Source organism: Orcinus orca, chromosome 4 (assembly GCF_937001465.1).
Source record: "Orcinus orca chromosome 4, mOrcOrc1.1, whole genome shotgun sequence".
Classification (NCBI taxonomy): Eukaryota; Metazoa; Chordata; class Mammalia; order Artiodactyla; family Delphinidae; genus Orcinus; species Orcinus orca.
Window position 1 is genome coordinate 49147165 of NC_064562.1, and position 15960 is coordinate 49163124.

General features: G+C 36.6%; 1 protein-coding gene across 1 annotated transcript in view; it reads left to right on the forward strand.

Moving 5' to 3' along the window:
* Window positions 1-15709, forward strand: part of RCHY1 (ring finger and CHY zinc finger domain containing 1) — a 16143-nt gene extending 434 nt beyond the window's left edge. The window contains 9 exon segments of the mRNA XM_004287001.4: window positions 4620-4739; window positions 4991-5106; window positions 10087-10165; window positions 11812-11856; window positions 11967-12025; window positions 12114-12140; window positions 13116-13236; window positions 15046-15132; window positions 15134-15709. Of these exon segments, the coding sequence (XP_004287049.3) occupies window positions 4620-4739; window positions 4991-5106; window positions 10087-10165; window positions 11812-11856; window positions 11967-12025; window positions 12114-12140; window positions 13116-13236; window positions 15046-15132; window positions 15134-15178 (699 nt within the window). The 3' untranslated portion in view covers window positions 15179-15709.
* The last annotated feature ends 251 nt before the right edge of the window (window positions 15710-15960 follow it).

Sequence of the window (15960 nt, forward strand, 5' to 3'; positions counted from 1 at the left end):
CCTCTCACTGGGTTCCTGCTGTAGAGAACGTTTATGGCAAGGCGACCACAGGCCCCACTTATTCTCTTGTGTTGTGCTTTGCGAGCAAAGCTCGTCTTGCTTGGGAAGAGCCTGGCCTTGCACATTGGTTAGTTTATCGGTGGGTTCATTTATTTAGTCTTTCGCTGCTGGAAGTAGACTGAGGCAGCCTCAGGCCTGTGCCGGCTTTTCTCCAGGATCACTTTCAGGTGTGTGATGAAATAAGAGAAGAGGGGTAAGCAGGTTTAGAATCAGAATACGATTTCATCGTAAGTAAGTAAGTTTTACAGCTTGCCAGTTTCGTTTTAGAGTCAGTGATTATGCCTAAGCCTGCCAAGGAGGAAACGTATGTGTGTAATAGGAAGACAGTTATGTAATTGCCACAAAATAGGGAATTATGTGTAGGAGAGTGTCTAGTATGCATATACTGTTACTTTAGCTGTTTGAGAAAAATTTCTAGTCAATCTAGAATTTTAAAAATTCGCATCCGTCCAATTAAAGTTCATTAATTTTTCTTGCAAGAAGCGGTTTAAAGATTTTGCTTAGAAAGCTTGAGCTTTGGAGTCCCACAGCCCTACCCCCCAAATTTTAGCTCTGCTCTTTGATAACTCAGTACTTTTTTTTTTTTTTTTTTTGCGGAACGCGGGCCTCTCACTGTTGTGGCCTCTTCCGTTACGGAGCACAGGCTCCGGACGCGCAGGCTCAGCGGCCATGGCTCACGGGCCCAGCCGCTCCGCGGCATGTGGGATCTTCCCGGACCGGGGCACGAACCCGTGTCGCCTGCATTGGCAGGCGGACTTTCAACCACTGCGCCACCAGGGAAGCCCGATAACTCAGTACTTTTGAGAAAACTACTGGTTAATGCCCCACATATAAAATATGGGTGATAGAGTTCCTGTTTCATAAAAAAGCATGAGGCCTGTAAGGATAACCTAAAGCCTTTTTTGTAGGCGGTGGTTTGGTGACCGTTCCTCCACTGCACTGGATAAAGCTCTTTCAAAGGTGGTCATTCACCAGGTGTTGTTTAAGGAGAGTGAGTGCTATCCGTATGATTCCATTTCCATTGAGATGTGTTAGAGTTTCAAACTTCAGGTCTAAAACTGAATTCAACATCCTCATCCTCCTCTCCCCCCAAGAAGTCACACAAGTACCTCCGTGTTTCATAGCACTCAGATAGTTGACCCTGAGTATCAAATGCTTTTTTGCCCCCCACCCCTTCCCTTAAATACCAGAGACCAAGTGAAGAGTTTTAAGGAGGAAGTAATCAACTAAATTAAAAGCTGCTGTTTGCCTTTAAATTTGGCAAGGAGACTTCGGTCACTGGTGATCTTGAGGAGAAAAGTTTCTGTGGAGAGGTTGGGACAGAGTGTGATTGGAGTGGATTCAAGAGAGAATGGGATTAGTGGAAATGGACATAGCCTTTATAGACAATTGTTGGAGTTTTGCTGTAAAAGAGAGCAAAAAAAAAAAAAAAATTGAGGCTGTGGTTGTTGGGAGATGTGGGATCATGGGATTTTTTTTCCCCCCCCATGGGAGGGAAAGATGGGAGGTGTTGCAGCATGTATGTATATTCTTAGAGGTGACCCCCCCAAAATGAGAACATTTATCATGCAGGAGGAAGAGGGAAAACTGTAGGAGCCCTGTCTTTGAGTAGCCAAACTGAAGAGGGGATGCGGTGTACAAAGAGAGGAGTTGGCCTTAGATAAAAACGTGGACTGTAGACTGTAACAGAAGGACAGACGGTGTGAGGTACATTTGCAAGTAGGTTGACAGAGTTTGTGGGAGAATGTTCTCTCTTGATTCTTTCTGTTTTCATAGTGAAATAAGCAAGAGTGTAGCAGGAAGAAGACGTTTTTGAGGTTTGAAGAGAGAGGAGAAGATATGAAATAATCAGCTAGGTGTTCGGTCCTAGACGGTGGAAGAATGAAGGAATTGACTAGGGAAACATGGTAGTAAGACCCCACTTTTTATTAGGGGTTATGACTTAAACGTGAGAACAGCCAGTGTGGTGGTACTTTTGCTTTAGCCATATTTAGGTGTTCCTATGCAGGTTGAGTAGGAGAGAATTGGATCTAACCAGAGTTGGGGTTCTGGGTAGGTGAGTATGTAAATAGAGAAGGAAGGAACTAGGGTGTATGCAAGGGAAGAAGTGGAATTAGTTGGAAAAGGAGGAGGTAGTGGTTAGAGAATTTAATGCTTGAAATTAAGATACAAACAGGATTCAGTTCTTGTTCTAAGCAATGGTTCTTAAAGTGTGGGTGATTGGACCCCTGGGAATTCCTGAGGCCCATTAGAAGACTACTTTATACTGCTAAGACATTATTGTCTTTTTTAGCATGTGTGAAACTAATGACTAAAACTGCTAGCACCTTAACGTGAATCAAGGCAGTGGCGCCGAACTGTACTAAACCTATAGTTTAAAAAAAAAAAATCCAGTTTCACTTAAGAATGTCATTGATAGAATTAAAGCAGTAAAATTATTAATTGTATAAAATACCAACCATTGAACACATGTCTTTTTGTATGTTTGAAATGGGATGTTTTCATCAGGCACTTTTGCAGACTTACATTAGGTGCTTGTTATGAGGAAAAGTTCTGTGCAATTGGATTATGAACTGAATGAATTTCTTTTTTAATGGGACATTTTTTTACTTGAACTATGATTATTCAGACTTGAGTATTTGCTGGACATTTTCTCCACTAGGAGGGAAGTGAGACTGTCATTGCAAGGAAAACAGTCAGCAGTGATAAAATTCAAGCTTTCATGTCAAAATTAGAGTTTTGGAAAACCTGTGTTAGCCTCTGTGAGCTTGAAAGCTTCACAATACTTATTTTTCTGTTAAGATGGTTAGTGATGTTAACAAATGTGATTTTTTGATATTGCATGTGAAATGTGGGAACATTGGGAAGAGCTACATAATTCAGTGAACTGATATTTTCCAAATGACCAGTGGGTGGATAAAAGGTCCATTCACAATGCAAGATAGATCAATGGAAGGGAGAAAAGTTAACTGATTAGTTTCAGATTTCATGTTGCAACTACCTGTTCTTAAGATTTGTTGAGTTTTGGTGTCGTATCAGAAGAATATCCATAATTTTCTAAGAAGGTTATTAAAATACCTCTCCCTTTTCCAACTACATATTTGTGTGAGCCCAAAATTTCTTCATATACTTCAGCCAAAACTGTGTGAATGCAGAAGCACATACGAGAAGCTACCTATTTTGGGGGGAAATATAGCTGTTTTTCATTAAAATGTGTTATTTATGTTAACATGTAATTGGTTTGTTGCTATCATTTTAAAAATAAGTAATATTTTTAAAACCTGTAAGTTTTAATTTATAATATGGTAGGTGTCAATAGATATAATTTCACAGAAACAAAAGCTCTTTGGGATACAACATAATTTTTAAGACTATAGGTAAAGGGGTTGAGACCACAATGTTTGAGAACCACTGTTTTGTGGCATGACTGAGAATATGTGGCTGAGGAGGGTTGGAGGACAAGGCCATTGGAAGTGAGAAAGGGAACTGAGAGTTCAGGGTATTGGAGGGATTATCACTGTTGGATGTGCAGATAACTAAGATTTAGGACAAGAGTAATATTGGAAAGAAAAGGAGCCAGTTGAGTGTTAAAATAAGAAAAGAATGAGCTATGTTATGGGAAGTCATGGCATAGGAAGTCTTCAGAAATGAGAGGATATGAAAGGTCACGGTGTACTGGAAAGTATCAGGTTAGCTTACTGGCCTGCAGACTTCTCCATGTACTAGTTAGGGTAAGGTCTACAAAAAGACCCAGTAGTAATGTGAGTTAAAGAATAAAGAGTCTATTTCTTCTCACCTAACAATTCAAGGTGAATGATCCAGTTTGGTAATGAGGCTCTGTTTCACATGATTATCCTAGGGACAAGTTTTTTCCATTGTATTATTTTGCCATGGAGGAGGAGGCATGCCCAGTTTCTTAATATGCAGGCCCAGGAGTGGCACTGATTTCTTCCATGTGTATTCTGTTTGTAAGAACTTAGTCATTTGGTCACAGGTAACAGCAAGGAAACTGTAGTATAGCTGGGCAGTCATGTGCCCGGGAAGAAGGAGACAGTAGATTTTGTTGGACAACTGGCAGTCTTTGCTGCTCTTGAAAACAAGGACTGTCTTTTACGTTTTTTGCATTTTCTAAAGTATCAGATACGTAGCTGATGGTTAGTAAACTTAAGAGGACTAAAATATAATCTTTATAGTATTTAATGCTTCGGGTTTGAAGTTGGTAAATGAATTTATCTGGAATGTCTAAGTAGAAATTGCCTGCGTGCCATTTAGGCTGAGAATGAGTTTAGGGTATTGTGGGATTAGTTTTGCAATCTAGGGACTTCCATCCTTCACAGTTCTTCTGTCTTTAACTACAAGGTTGTGTTCAGCTTGACACAGAAATGTAGATGTTGAAGGAAAAACAGTGAAATGTCATGTTTAGTGTCAGTTTACCAAATGATCTATTGGTTGTAATCTTTTGACCTTGTTCCGAGGAGGAGGAGGAAGGAAATTTCATTTTGCATTGCAAACTTGTCTTTTCTTGCTTCTTATAACTGTTTTTCTCCCTTGGGGATTAGGCACCATGCTGTGACAAGCTTTATTCTTGCCGGTTGTGTCATGATAACAATGAAGATCATCTGCTAGATCGCTTTAAAGTAAAGGAAGTGCAGTGCATAAACTGTGAAAAAATCCAACGTGTAAGATTTTATCACAAATTTCTATTTTCTTTCTTTAAAAAAAAATTATCCAAAGGTGGTTTTAAAAATTTAATCAAGAGTATTGCCAGTATGACTTCTTTAGCTCTTAAAGTAAGCCTTATCTTGGATTTCAGTATATAAAAACTTGTAAAGATAAAACTGCGTGTACATTAATAAAAATTCTGGATATTTAAATAGTAATTCAAAATGTTTTGGTAAACTCTAATTTTTTAGTTACGTGTTTTTTTTAGGCACAACAGACTTGTGAAGAATGTAGCACATTGTTTGGAGAATATTATTGCAGTATATGCCATCTGTTTGACAAAGACAAGAAACAGTATCATTGTGAAGACTGCGGAATTTGTAGGTACTGTATGTAAAGTATTCTTTTCTAATTGCTTCTGATATATCTGAGGAATAGTAGTTTTTAAAATCAACTTAGTTGGAATATAATTATTGATACATCTTATAAAATGCATTCATTTTAAGTGTCTAGTTCAGTAACTTTTGACAAATATATATACTGTGTTACTACCAACACAAATCAAGATAAAAAATATTTCCATTATTCTAAAAAGTTTCTTCATGCCTTCATCATTTAACTAGGCCATCAACAATTGTGTGCCTATTTAAATTTTAACTTTGGGGTAGAAAATATGCTTTTATATGAAGTGTTTTGTAGGCAACGAAGGTAAAAAATTAGGGTAGATTTTTTTCCTTTTTGAAGATTAGTTTAAAAAAAATTGTCAAAAGTTTTGATAAAATCACTACAGACTTAAAAATTGGAAAATACAGAAAAGTAGAAAGAATGAAAGTATTGATAAAACAGCCTGAAGTCCAATCACCCACTGACAAGGTACTATTGACATGTTGGTATATAGGAATTTTTTTCTTTCTAAAAATCCTGAAGTGTTAGATGTATACATAAGCATATATGTAATGTGTTTGTTTTAAAGTATACTAATACAGCAAGCCACTCATTTTAAGAAATAGAATGTTACCAATACTGCTGGAGCTCTTAAGTATTCTATGTTAATCCTTTCTCCTTGATCCCACTGGAGAATTTTAAATCGCTTTCTTTTCTTTTATGTAGTTGTTTTTAAGGAAGGATAACAAACATATCAAAAGATGTACCAATCATAAGCAAACAACTTTTTTCTAGTTTTTAACTCTAGAAGTTTGATATGGGTCTTTTTTATAGCTTTCATGTCTATACTCTTTGAACGTGTGGAATATAGAAATAATAATTGGTTTCATGTTCTCTGCTAATTCTAACATCTTTGTCAGTTCTGGATTGATTTTGATTGATGGATTATTATTTTTTGGTTGGGTTTTCCTGCTGCTTTGTGTCACTGGTCATTGTTGGATACCAGACATTGCGATTTTCTACCTTGTTGGGATATTTTCATATTCCTACAAATCTTCGTGAGCTTTATTTTGAGATGCAGTTAAGTTACTTGGAAACAGTTTGGTACTTCTGGGACTTGCTTTTTTAATTTGTTAGATGGATCTGGAGGTGTGCTTATTCTAGGAATAATTATTCCTCACTACTGAGGTATTACTCAGTACCTTCCTGAGTACTCTACCCAGTATCCCATGAGTTCTAAGGTTTTCCAGTCTGGCTGATGGGAGTAAGCACTGATCCTGGCCATGTCTGAGTGCTGAGCACTGTTCCTTCTAGTTCTCTTGGATGGTTCTCTCTCTGGCCTTGGGTAGTTTCCTCACATGGATGCACTGATGTGTATCCTGCTAAATACCTGAGGGGGCTCCCCTGTGCAGCTCTGTCCTCTCTGGTCCTCTGTCCTGTGAACTCCAGCCATCTTCTCAGTCAGGAAGTCTTTTTGACTCTGCCTTACTTCCTTCAACTTGTTTGGCCTGGAAGTGCTCTAAGCAGTAAACTGGGGCAATTGTAGGGCTCACTTAATTTGCTTCCCGTATCTCACAGATCACTGTCCTTCATAGCCTGATGTTCAGTGAAACTTGTTTCATATATTTTGTTTGGGTTTTGTGGTGGTGGTTTTAGGCAGGAGGGTAGATCCAGTCTCTCTTATTCTGTCTCGGGCAGTAGTGGAAGCCTCCCTGCAGGGTTTTACCTGTGGAATTTGACAGGCTGATTCTAAATTTCACCTGGAAGAGAAAATTCACGTAGCTAAGCAGATTTTGAAAAGGAAGAATAACAAGGAGGGGGTTGCCTTTCCACATAATCAAAACATGATAAAGTTAGAGTAATTCAAATGGTGTGTTCTTTGTACAGGAATAGACAAATAGATAAAGGGAAGAACAGTGTGTTTGTGAGTGTGTGTGTGTGTGTGTACATTCACATATTTATACTTATGAGTTTATAACAGAAGTGGCATTTCAGATCAGGGGAAAGGGAATTAGGAAAATTGTTTATCCATTTGCGAACAAAAAATTGATTACTAAAACTGTGCATTCATTAGAATATGGTTTTAGCATGTTGTGACAGAAACTCTAAATAACAAGTGCTTCAAAAAAGGTAGACGTTTATGTTTCTTATGGAAAAGTCTGAACCGTGTAGTTAATTAAACAGAAGTCCAGGTTCCTCTTATTTTTTTGCCATCCATAGGCTATTTTCTTGCCTACATAGTTTAGAAGAGTCCATATTCTGATATATCAGTGGAAAGGGGGAAATAGGTGAATGGAAGGTATACCCTTTTCTCCTAAGGGCATGAGACAGAATTTTCATTTGTCTTTTCTGTTCATACCTTCAGAGAAGTTAGAAAATAGTTTTTATTCTGGCAGCCCTGTGCCTAGCTAAATGTTCTGTTGTTGTGCAAGAAGAGGTATAAGAGAAATTTGGGGACAGCTAGCAATCTCACCTTTACCATACCTAATACATTTCAAATGGATGAAAGAAAAATATAAAAATTACAAGCCATAGTATTAGAAGTATATAGAGGAATATGTTCATGACCTGTGGGTTTCAAAAGTCTTTTCAAGACCAGAGGCAGAAGCATAAGGCATAAAGGAAAATACGTCTTTTTATTACATAAGAATTAAAATGACTGTATAACAAAAGATGTAAAAAAAAGATGACATACCAGAAAAATAATTGTAACATATGCAAGTGAAAAAGATTAATACCCAAGGTATGTGAAGAGCTCCTTTAAATAAGGTTCCTCAAAAAAAGTAAAAGTAGAACTACCATATGATACTATATGCAATTCCACTCTTGGGTACATATTCGAAAAAAATGAAAACACTAATTTAAAAAGGTACATGCACCCCAAGTGGTACTGTTCATAACAGTATCTCACACACACACACACACACAGAGGAATATTACTCAGCCACAGAAAAAGAATGAAATTCTGCCATTTGCAATGCCATGGGTGGACCTAAAGAGTATTATGCTTAGTGAAAAGCCAGACAAAGACAAATGCTGTATGTTATCACTTATATGTAGAATCTAAAAAATAAAACAATGAATGTATATAACAAAACAGAAACAGACTCACAGATATAGAAAACAAACTAGTGGATACCAGTGGGAAGAGAGAAGGGGGGAGGGGCAAGATACAGGGGTAAGGGATTAAGAGATGCAAACTACTATGTATAAAATAGATAAGGAACAAGGATATATTGTATAGCACAGGGAAATAATAGCCATTATTTTGTAATAACTTTAAATGGAGTATAATCTATGAAAAAAATTTTTATTTATTTTTGGCTGCTTTGGGTCTTCGTTGCTGTACACGGGCTTTCTCTAGTTGCGGTGAGCGGGGGCTACTCTTCGCTGCGGTGCGTGGGCTTCTCATTGCGGTGGCTTCTCTTGTTGCGGAGCACGGGCTCTAGGTGTGCAGGCTTCAGTACTTGCAGCATGCGAGCTCAGTAGTTGTGGCTCGCAAGCTCTAGAGCTCAGGCTCAGTAGTTGTGGCGCACAGGCTTAGTTGCTCCACGGTATGTGGGATCTTCCCGGACCAGGGATCGAACCCGTGTCCCCTGCGTTGGCCGGCAGATCCTCAACCACTGTGCCACCAGGGAAGTCTTCTATGAAAATATTGAATCACTATGCTGTATATTTGAAACTAATATAATGTTGTAAATCAAGTATATACTTCAGTTAAAAAAAAGAGCTTTTTAAAAAATATTTATGTATTTGCTGTGCTGGGCCCTAGTTGCGGCACACAGGATCTTTGTTGCCGCGTGTGGGATCTTTGTTGTGGCATGTGGGATCTAGTTCCCTGACCAGGGATCGAACCTGGGCCCCCTGCACTGGGAGCATGGAGCCTTAACCACTGGACCACCATGGGTGTCCCAAAAAGACCTCTTTAAAATTGATGAAAGACAAATACCCTAGTAGAAAAATGAACCAAGGACATGAACAGGCAATCCGCGGGAGAAATCCAAATGGTTCATAAACATTAAAATATCCTCCCTGTCTCATCATTTGAGAAATGCAAATTAACAAGACTCTTCAGGGCTTCCCTGGTGGCGCAGTGGTTGAGAGTCCGCCTCCCGAAGCAGGGGACGCGGGTTCGTGCCCCGGTCCAGGAAGATCCCACATGCCGCGGAGCGGCTGGGCCCGTGAGCCATGGCTGCTGAGCCTGCGCGTCCGGAGCCTGTGCTCCGCAACGGGAGAGGCCACAACAGTGAGAGGCCCGCGTACCGCAAAAAAAAAAAAAAAAAAAAAGACTCTTCAAATTTGTCTGTCATATAGGTAACCAGTGTTGGCTAGGGTGTGGGGAACATGGGTGCTGTCACACATTGTTGGTGGGAGTATAAACTGTGCTGTCTTTGGAGGTCAGTTTGGCAGCATCAGAACTGATGATGCAATGCCCTCTGACCCCATAGTTTCACTTTTAGGAATCTTATAAAAAGTCATCAACATGTAGGTTGAGTGATGTCTGTATACAGATATATATTGTATCATTGTATTAACTAAAGATAGTAAATTATATCAATGAAAGAATATTAAAAAAATTATGATATATCCATACCATGTAATATTATGAAACTGTAGAGAGGAATAAAGTGGTTCTATGTATTCATACATAGAATACTCTTCAGGAAATAATTGTTTTCTTCAGAAAGTTGCAGAACAGGATATATAGAAAGAATCCATCTATGTAAAAAACAAAACCCAAAGTGTGTGTGTCTGTATATATATATATATGGGCAATTTTATAGGAGAAAAAGACATGGAAGGGTAGGTACCATTCTGCTTATAGTGCTTCTACATTTGGGGAATGCTGTTGGGGAGGTAGGGGTTTACCTCATTTCTTCAGTGTGGTTTGAACTTTCTTTACAGTGAAACTAAACTTACATATGATGAACAGATTATCACTGTAGTAAAAGATGTGTTTGTTTTTCATGCTGTTTTTAGGATTGGTCCAAAGGAAGATTTTTTCCACTGTCTGAAATGTAACTTATGCCTCACAGTAAATCTCCAAGGAAAGCACAAGGTATATAATTCAGTTTGCATGATTTAAAAAGTATTACAATGTTTTTGAAAACAGCTCAAATCCTAATTTGTTTAAAAGCATGCTCATTTTCAGATATTACCGAGTACAATCATGTCGCTTTTTATTTTTCAGCAGTATTAAGTAGATATTCTAAAGTATACACCTTAGAATATCTGATCTACAATTCCATTTCTTCTCTGTGGTGTGTAAGAATACTTCCATCAGTTATTAGTGAAATGTAGACAACTTCTAAATTGACTTATGGATTCTTATCATTGATACTGGTATTAAGAATAGCTTTTAAAAAGTGTGGTACAGGAGGGCTTCCCTGGTGGTGCAGTGGTTGAGAGTCCGCCTGCCGATGCAGGGGACATGGGTTCGTGCCCCGGTCCGGGAAGATCCCACATGCCGCGGAGCGGCTGGGCCCGTGAGCCATGGCCGCTGAGCCTGCGCGTCCGGAGCCTGTGCTCCGCAACGGGAGAGGCCACAACAGTGAGAGGCCCGCGTACCGCAAAAAAAAAAAAAAAAAAAATGCGGTACAGGAGAAATACAGAGCAGTGTAACCTTTTGTTAACACAGCATTCCAAGAAAATTCAGTATTCCTTTCATAATTAGACAAATATTTATCATTTGGATGTAGAAATTTTATGTCATGATCCTAGGCCTGTTAAAAATTATTTTTCATTACTTAGGAGAAAATCTAATAAACTATCGTTTATAGTACTGATTCTATCCAAGAATTTAGAGAATGGAGAGACTAACGAGGGTGTTTTAAAAATAGATACTAGATAATAACTGGCCTAAAATACTGAGGTGGTGAGGTGAATAATGAACATAGGGGATATTGTGAGGAGTATAAGGAAGAAACAATGGGGCTGAATAAAGATGACATCCAAGGTTTTTAGTGCTGGCTTAAAGTAGTTGATTAATAGATTGTGAATTTGTAGGAGATAAAAGATTGGGTTTGGTTTTACCGACTTGAGTTTAGGGTGATAGCAAGATATGCTTGCTGTGTTGTCTTTAGAAAACTGTATACTCATTTTCTCTTGTGGTATTTTTATTTTGTTTCTCAGTTATTTTTTATTGTTTATATTAGTAAAAGGTCGTATCATCTACTCACGTGCTTAGTTAAAAAACCTGGGCATCATCCATGGCTTGGTGCTTTTTCTTTTACCTCCTCACACCTAATCAGACACTGTCTTGTCCAGTTAAGAACTCTGGCCCTGTGGGCACCGTGTTGGAGCTCAAATATATTTCCACCTCTTGCTACCATATAATTTTGGGAGTTCTTTAGCTTCTCTAGGCCTCAAATACATCATCTGTAAAATGGGGTAATAATTGTACCTGTTTGATTTAGTGTTGTGGGAATTAATTGAGGTAATACAGGTAATGAACTTGGCATATACTACAATCTCTGTAATATGAACTGTTATTATTTATAAAATGATAATTTGAATAATTAAGACATATTCATAGTTGTGAGAGTTAACTGTTCAATTTTTGTCTGACATATAAGAAATGTGTATTAATGTTCATTATTATCTTTAATAAGTTGGTATGGTTTCCTTTGTTTTTATTATTAATACTATGGTTGTATCATTTCCATCTAGTTAAGCTTTGGTAATTCTAGTTTTGCTTTTAAACAGTGTATTGAAAATGTTTCCCGGCAGGATTGTCCAATATGTTTGGAGGTAAGCTTAAAATACTTTTTGTTTTGGAAATATCCCCTCTTGAATTTAAAATACTGGGTATTTATATTGTCTTCATGTAATTAAGCACTAACATTTATTTCCTTTTACAGGACATTCACACATCCCGTATTGTTGCTCATGTCTTGCCATGTGGACATCTTTTACACAGGTAAAGTAACTTTGGTTTTTCTCCTAAAAAATGTTTGGAAATGGTGGAGGTACTTTTTGCTTTATTAAAATAATGTTATATTTTTCAGAACGTGTTATGAAGAAATGTTGAAAAAGTGAGTGTTTCATGGGATTTAAAAAAACTGTAATTGTAAGACCTCTGTTTTCTTTTCTTTTCTTTCCTTTTTTTTTGTTTTTTTTAGGGGAGGGGGAAATGGGCAAACCTTGCAGTTACTTGCACCATATTGGACATGGTAGATATTTCTCTCGAGATGGGTTGGGTAGATGGGTAGTGTTAAATTGAGCAAAAAGCATGGTGGGGGCATAGGACTATACCTTTGTCCTCTTGTTTCTGTTATGCCTTATCTCATCCCGCAACTTGAGACAGATAACTCTCATTTTCTGGCTGTACTTGTTGGGGAGCTCAGTCTCTGCCAGAGGCAGTCATAGCGTTGTAAAAAATAAAAATACTGAGGCATGTTGCTCAAAATTCTTAATTGTTTTATCGGCCCAGTATAATGACCTGCCAAAAAAAGCTGCTAACAAGATTTATCTACTGCTGATTTTGTTGTGGGGAAAGGATGCTAAAGTGAGATGCAAATAGTTAGGAAAGAGGAGACTGTGTAAATGTATTTTGGTCTTGCAGATTAATGAGTAGAAACTTTAAGAGCCAGATAGAAGGGAACTTTTTCAGAATTTTTAGAAAGGAAATAATATGATCTGAATAAGTTTTAAGGAATACAATCTCTCCTTTGCTTGAATAGGTTAAGAAATTGAGGCTGTTTAGCTAAAAAGCAGTTTAATTGGTTTTTAAAATATATTGAGTATATTCTACAGAGAATATTGAGTAATTCCTCTTCATTTTAGAGAACTGAGGAAAAAGAAGTAGGTTTAAAAAACACCCTATGACACAGGATTTAATTGAAAACTTTTACATTATGAAAGTTTCCAGATTTGTAAGATGATCTTGAAATATAAAATAATACCTATCTTGGATGGTTTATGTACCAGTTAGCATGCATCTTCTTGTATACCTCAGTTGATATACTCCCCATTTAATGTTTGGGAAATAACTCTTTTATCTCTCCTAGAGACTACAGGTGTCCATTATGTATGCACTCTGCTTTAGATATGACTAGTTACTGGAGACAGCTGGATGATGAGGTAGCACAGACTCCTATGCCATCAGAATATCAGAACATGACTGTGGATGTGAGTAGAATCAATGCTTAAAAAAACTTTTCAGGTTCCTTGTTGATGTTCATGTTTATTTTTGCCCTTTTGCTCAGATCTGTCTAAAAAATACTATTTGGGCATAGATGCCAATGTGATGATTAATGGGAAGGACAGAATAATCTTTAAATTTTAGTTACTCTGAACTCAAAAGACCAGGAAAAAAAATCCAAGAATACCTTTGTGAAATTCTTTCCAACACTAGATGGCAGGCAAAAACTTTATTCTGAATAATTTACATATTACTTAACAGAGTCAGTTGGTAATGTAACTGAGTAGAGGTGGATTACTGGTTTGATGTTTTATTTTAATTATGTTTTAATTTTAATTATTTTAAATTTTATTTCAGGCAAACATGTTTACTGATTTTTTTTTTTAAGATTACTTCTTGGTTTTTAATGTTTATTACCCTTTTTAGTCTAAGACTTTATTTGGTCTTAGCCTGTAATCTAAAATATAAGAGGTATTTCTGTGCCTTTTGCCTTGTGGAGAATGATCATCTTTTCTCCATTAATTGAGATGTGCTGCTATCTAGTCTCGGCATAGTACATTCAGTTACAGGTTAGAATTGGAAAGTAGATAGCTTTCTGGTGCTTTAATAATTTTTTGACATGAATTTTCAAAACATCTTCATTTCAAATACTTCTACACAAAAAGATAAAAACCACTTAACAAAGACAGATAAAAATTATTTTCTGTTTTATTCACACTGGAGCATTTCATAACTCATGTGGATAATTGAATTGTTAGTAAGATCAATGAAAGATCACTTTTGTAATACTGATAGTTGTGTCATGTTTTATTAGAGGCTGTAATGTGCTATGTCCTATTTAGATCGTTTTTTAAAATAACAGCCTTATTGAGATATAATTCACATATCATACAACTCATCCATTTAAAATATCCAGTTCAGTGCTTTTTAGTGTATTCTTGGAGTTGTGCAAACATAACCACCATCAAATTTAGAATATTTTCATCACCCCAAAAGGAAACCCCATAGCCATTAGCAGTCATTCCTTAATCCTCTAGCTCTAGGCAACGAGTAATCTACTTTCTACATTTAGGTCATATTCTTAAAAGAATTACTTTCCAAATTATAATTTAGAGAAAATTTGGATGTTTTCTACTTATTATGGTGTGGCTCTTCTAAAGCTAATGCTTTTCTCACATAGTAATTTATTGATCTTTTTTCAGGTTAACACCTTTTTTATTTTTCAGGATCTCAGTACTAGAAGAGATTAATTCCTAAGTGGCATCTTATTGTCATTTTAGGGACGAGCCAACAGCTTTTCTTTGTTCAACTTTAGAAAGTATTCTTTTGGACTTTAATTCATTTTTGAGGCATGGAAGGCTAGGATCTTAGCATATTAAAGGATAAGCAAAAATATTATAAGTATGTAAAAGTTCGTTTTGTTAACTAAGATAATATTCTAAGTGTCAATGAAAAATAATGAAATTGTGTGTTGTTTTGAATTAGTATAGGTGTTGATCTGATTATGATGCCTATGTTAATTTTTGTGCTACTACTATTTATACTATTTGGGAACTATTTTAAAATAAGACTTCTTAGCTCAAATCCACATTTTCATTTTCTAAATTCACAGCTAATCTCTTATTAGAGATTTTAGTGAACAAATAAAAGGTATTTCTATTTATGGAAACGTTTAGACTTAACATATGTATGTTTTCATATCTTTAGTATGATTTTCGAGGAATTGTTTTGAGCAGACAGTGCCACTTTCTATCTATAAGGTTTAGTATACTTAATTTTAATTCATCTCTTTTCAGATTCTCTGCAATGATTGCAATGGAAAATCTACAGTCCAGTTCCATATATTAGGCATGAAATGTAATATTTGTGAGTCCTACAATACTGCTCGCTCAGTCTGGAGGATGTAGAATTTCAGTAGATCAGCAGTGACCAGCCTATACTGCACTGGACAACTGAGCATTTTCTGATATAGAAAAAGGCTATCTTTTTATCATGGTGCGTCAGAACCTGTGCATTAGAGTTGATGTGTTTTGTATTAGTGTCACAGGGTAAAATCATATTACAGGACTTAAGGATTCAGGGTCTCTTTGTAGAATTATCACAGCTCTACGTTGAATGACAGCCACAATGCTTGTGTTTTGATTGGAAATTCCTTTGGTGTCAGTTGTTTGGAAGTTAATGTTTGCCACTGAAATTCACATCCATAGATGTATTATACTTACATGGAACTTTGTTTTAAGTGGCACTATGCACACAGAATTCCTTTCTAGTTCTTGATAGAACTGTACTTAATTCTCAGTATTATTCTTGACTTTTTAAGGGGTGTGCTATGAGAATATGTTCTATCTTACTGTTAAAATCTAATTACATATACTTTAGAATTTTCTAAGACGGTCCTTTGGATCCTGTAAATGTGAATTATGATGTAATAACTGCTAATAAAACTATATTGAAACAGTATTTTATAGAAAGTTTTTTTCCAAGGCTATCTATTTTTGGCTCAGAGCAATCCTCTTTTCTTTATTTTGAAGTATTCTTCTATAAGAGTAATTGGGAAAAAGGTAAAATAATAGAACTCTTCTAAGCCTTAAGAAAGCCATCAACATTGAAAATAATCGTTTTGGTTGTCCAGAATTATTTTTTCAAAGAATAATTTATTCATTCAGTCAGCAGTTATTTAGTGAGCAACTGTTATGTGCTGGCTATGGTTC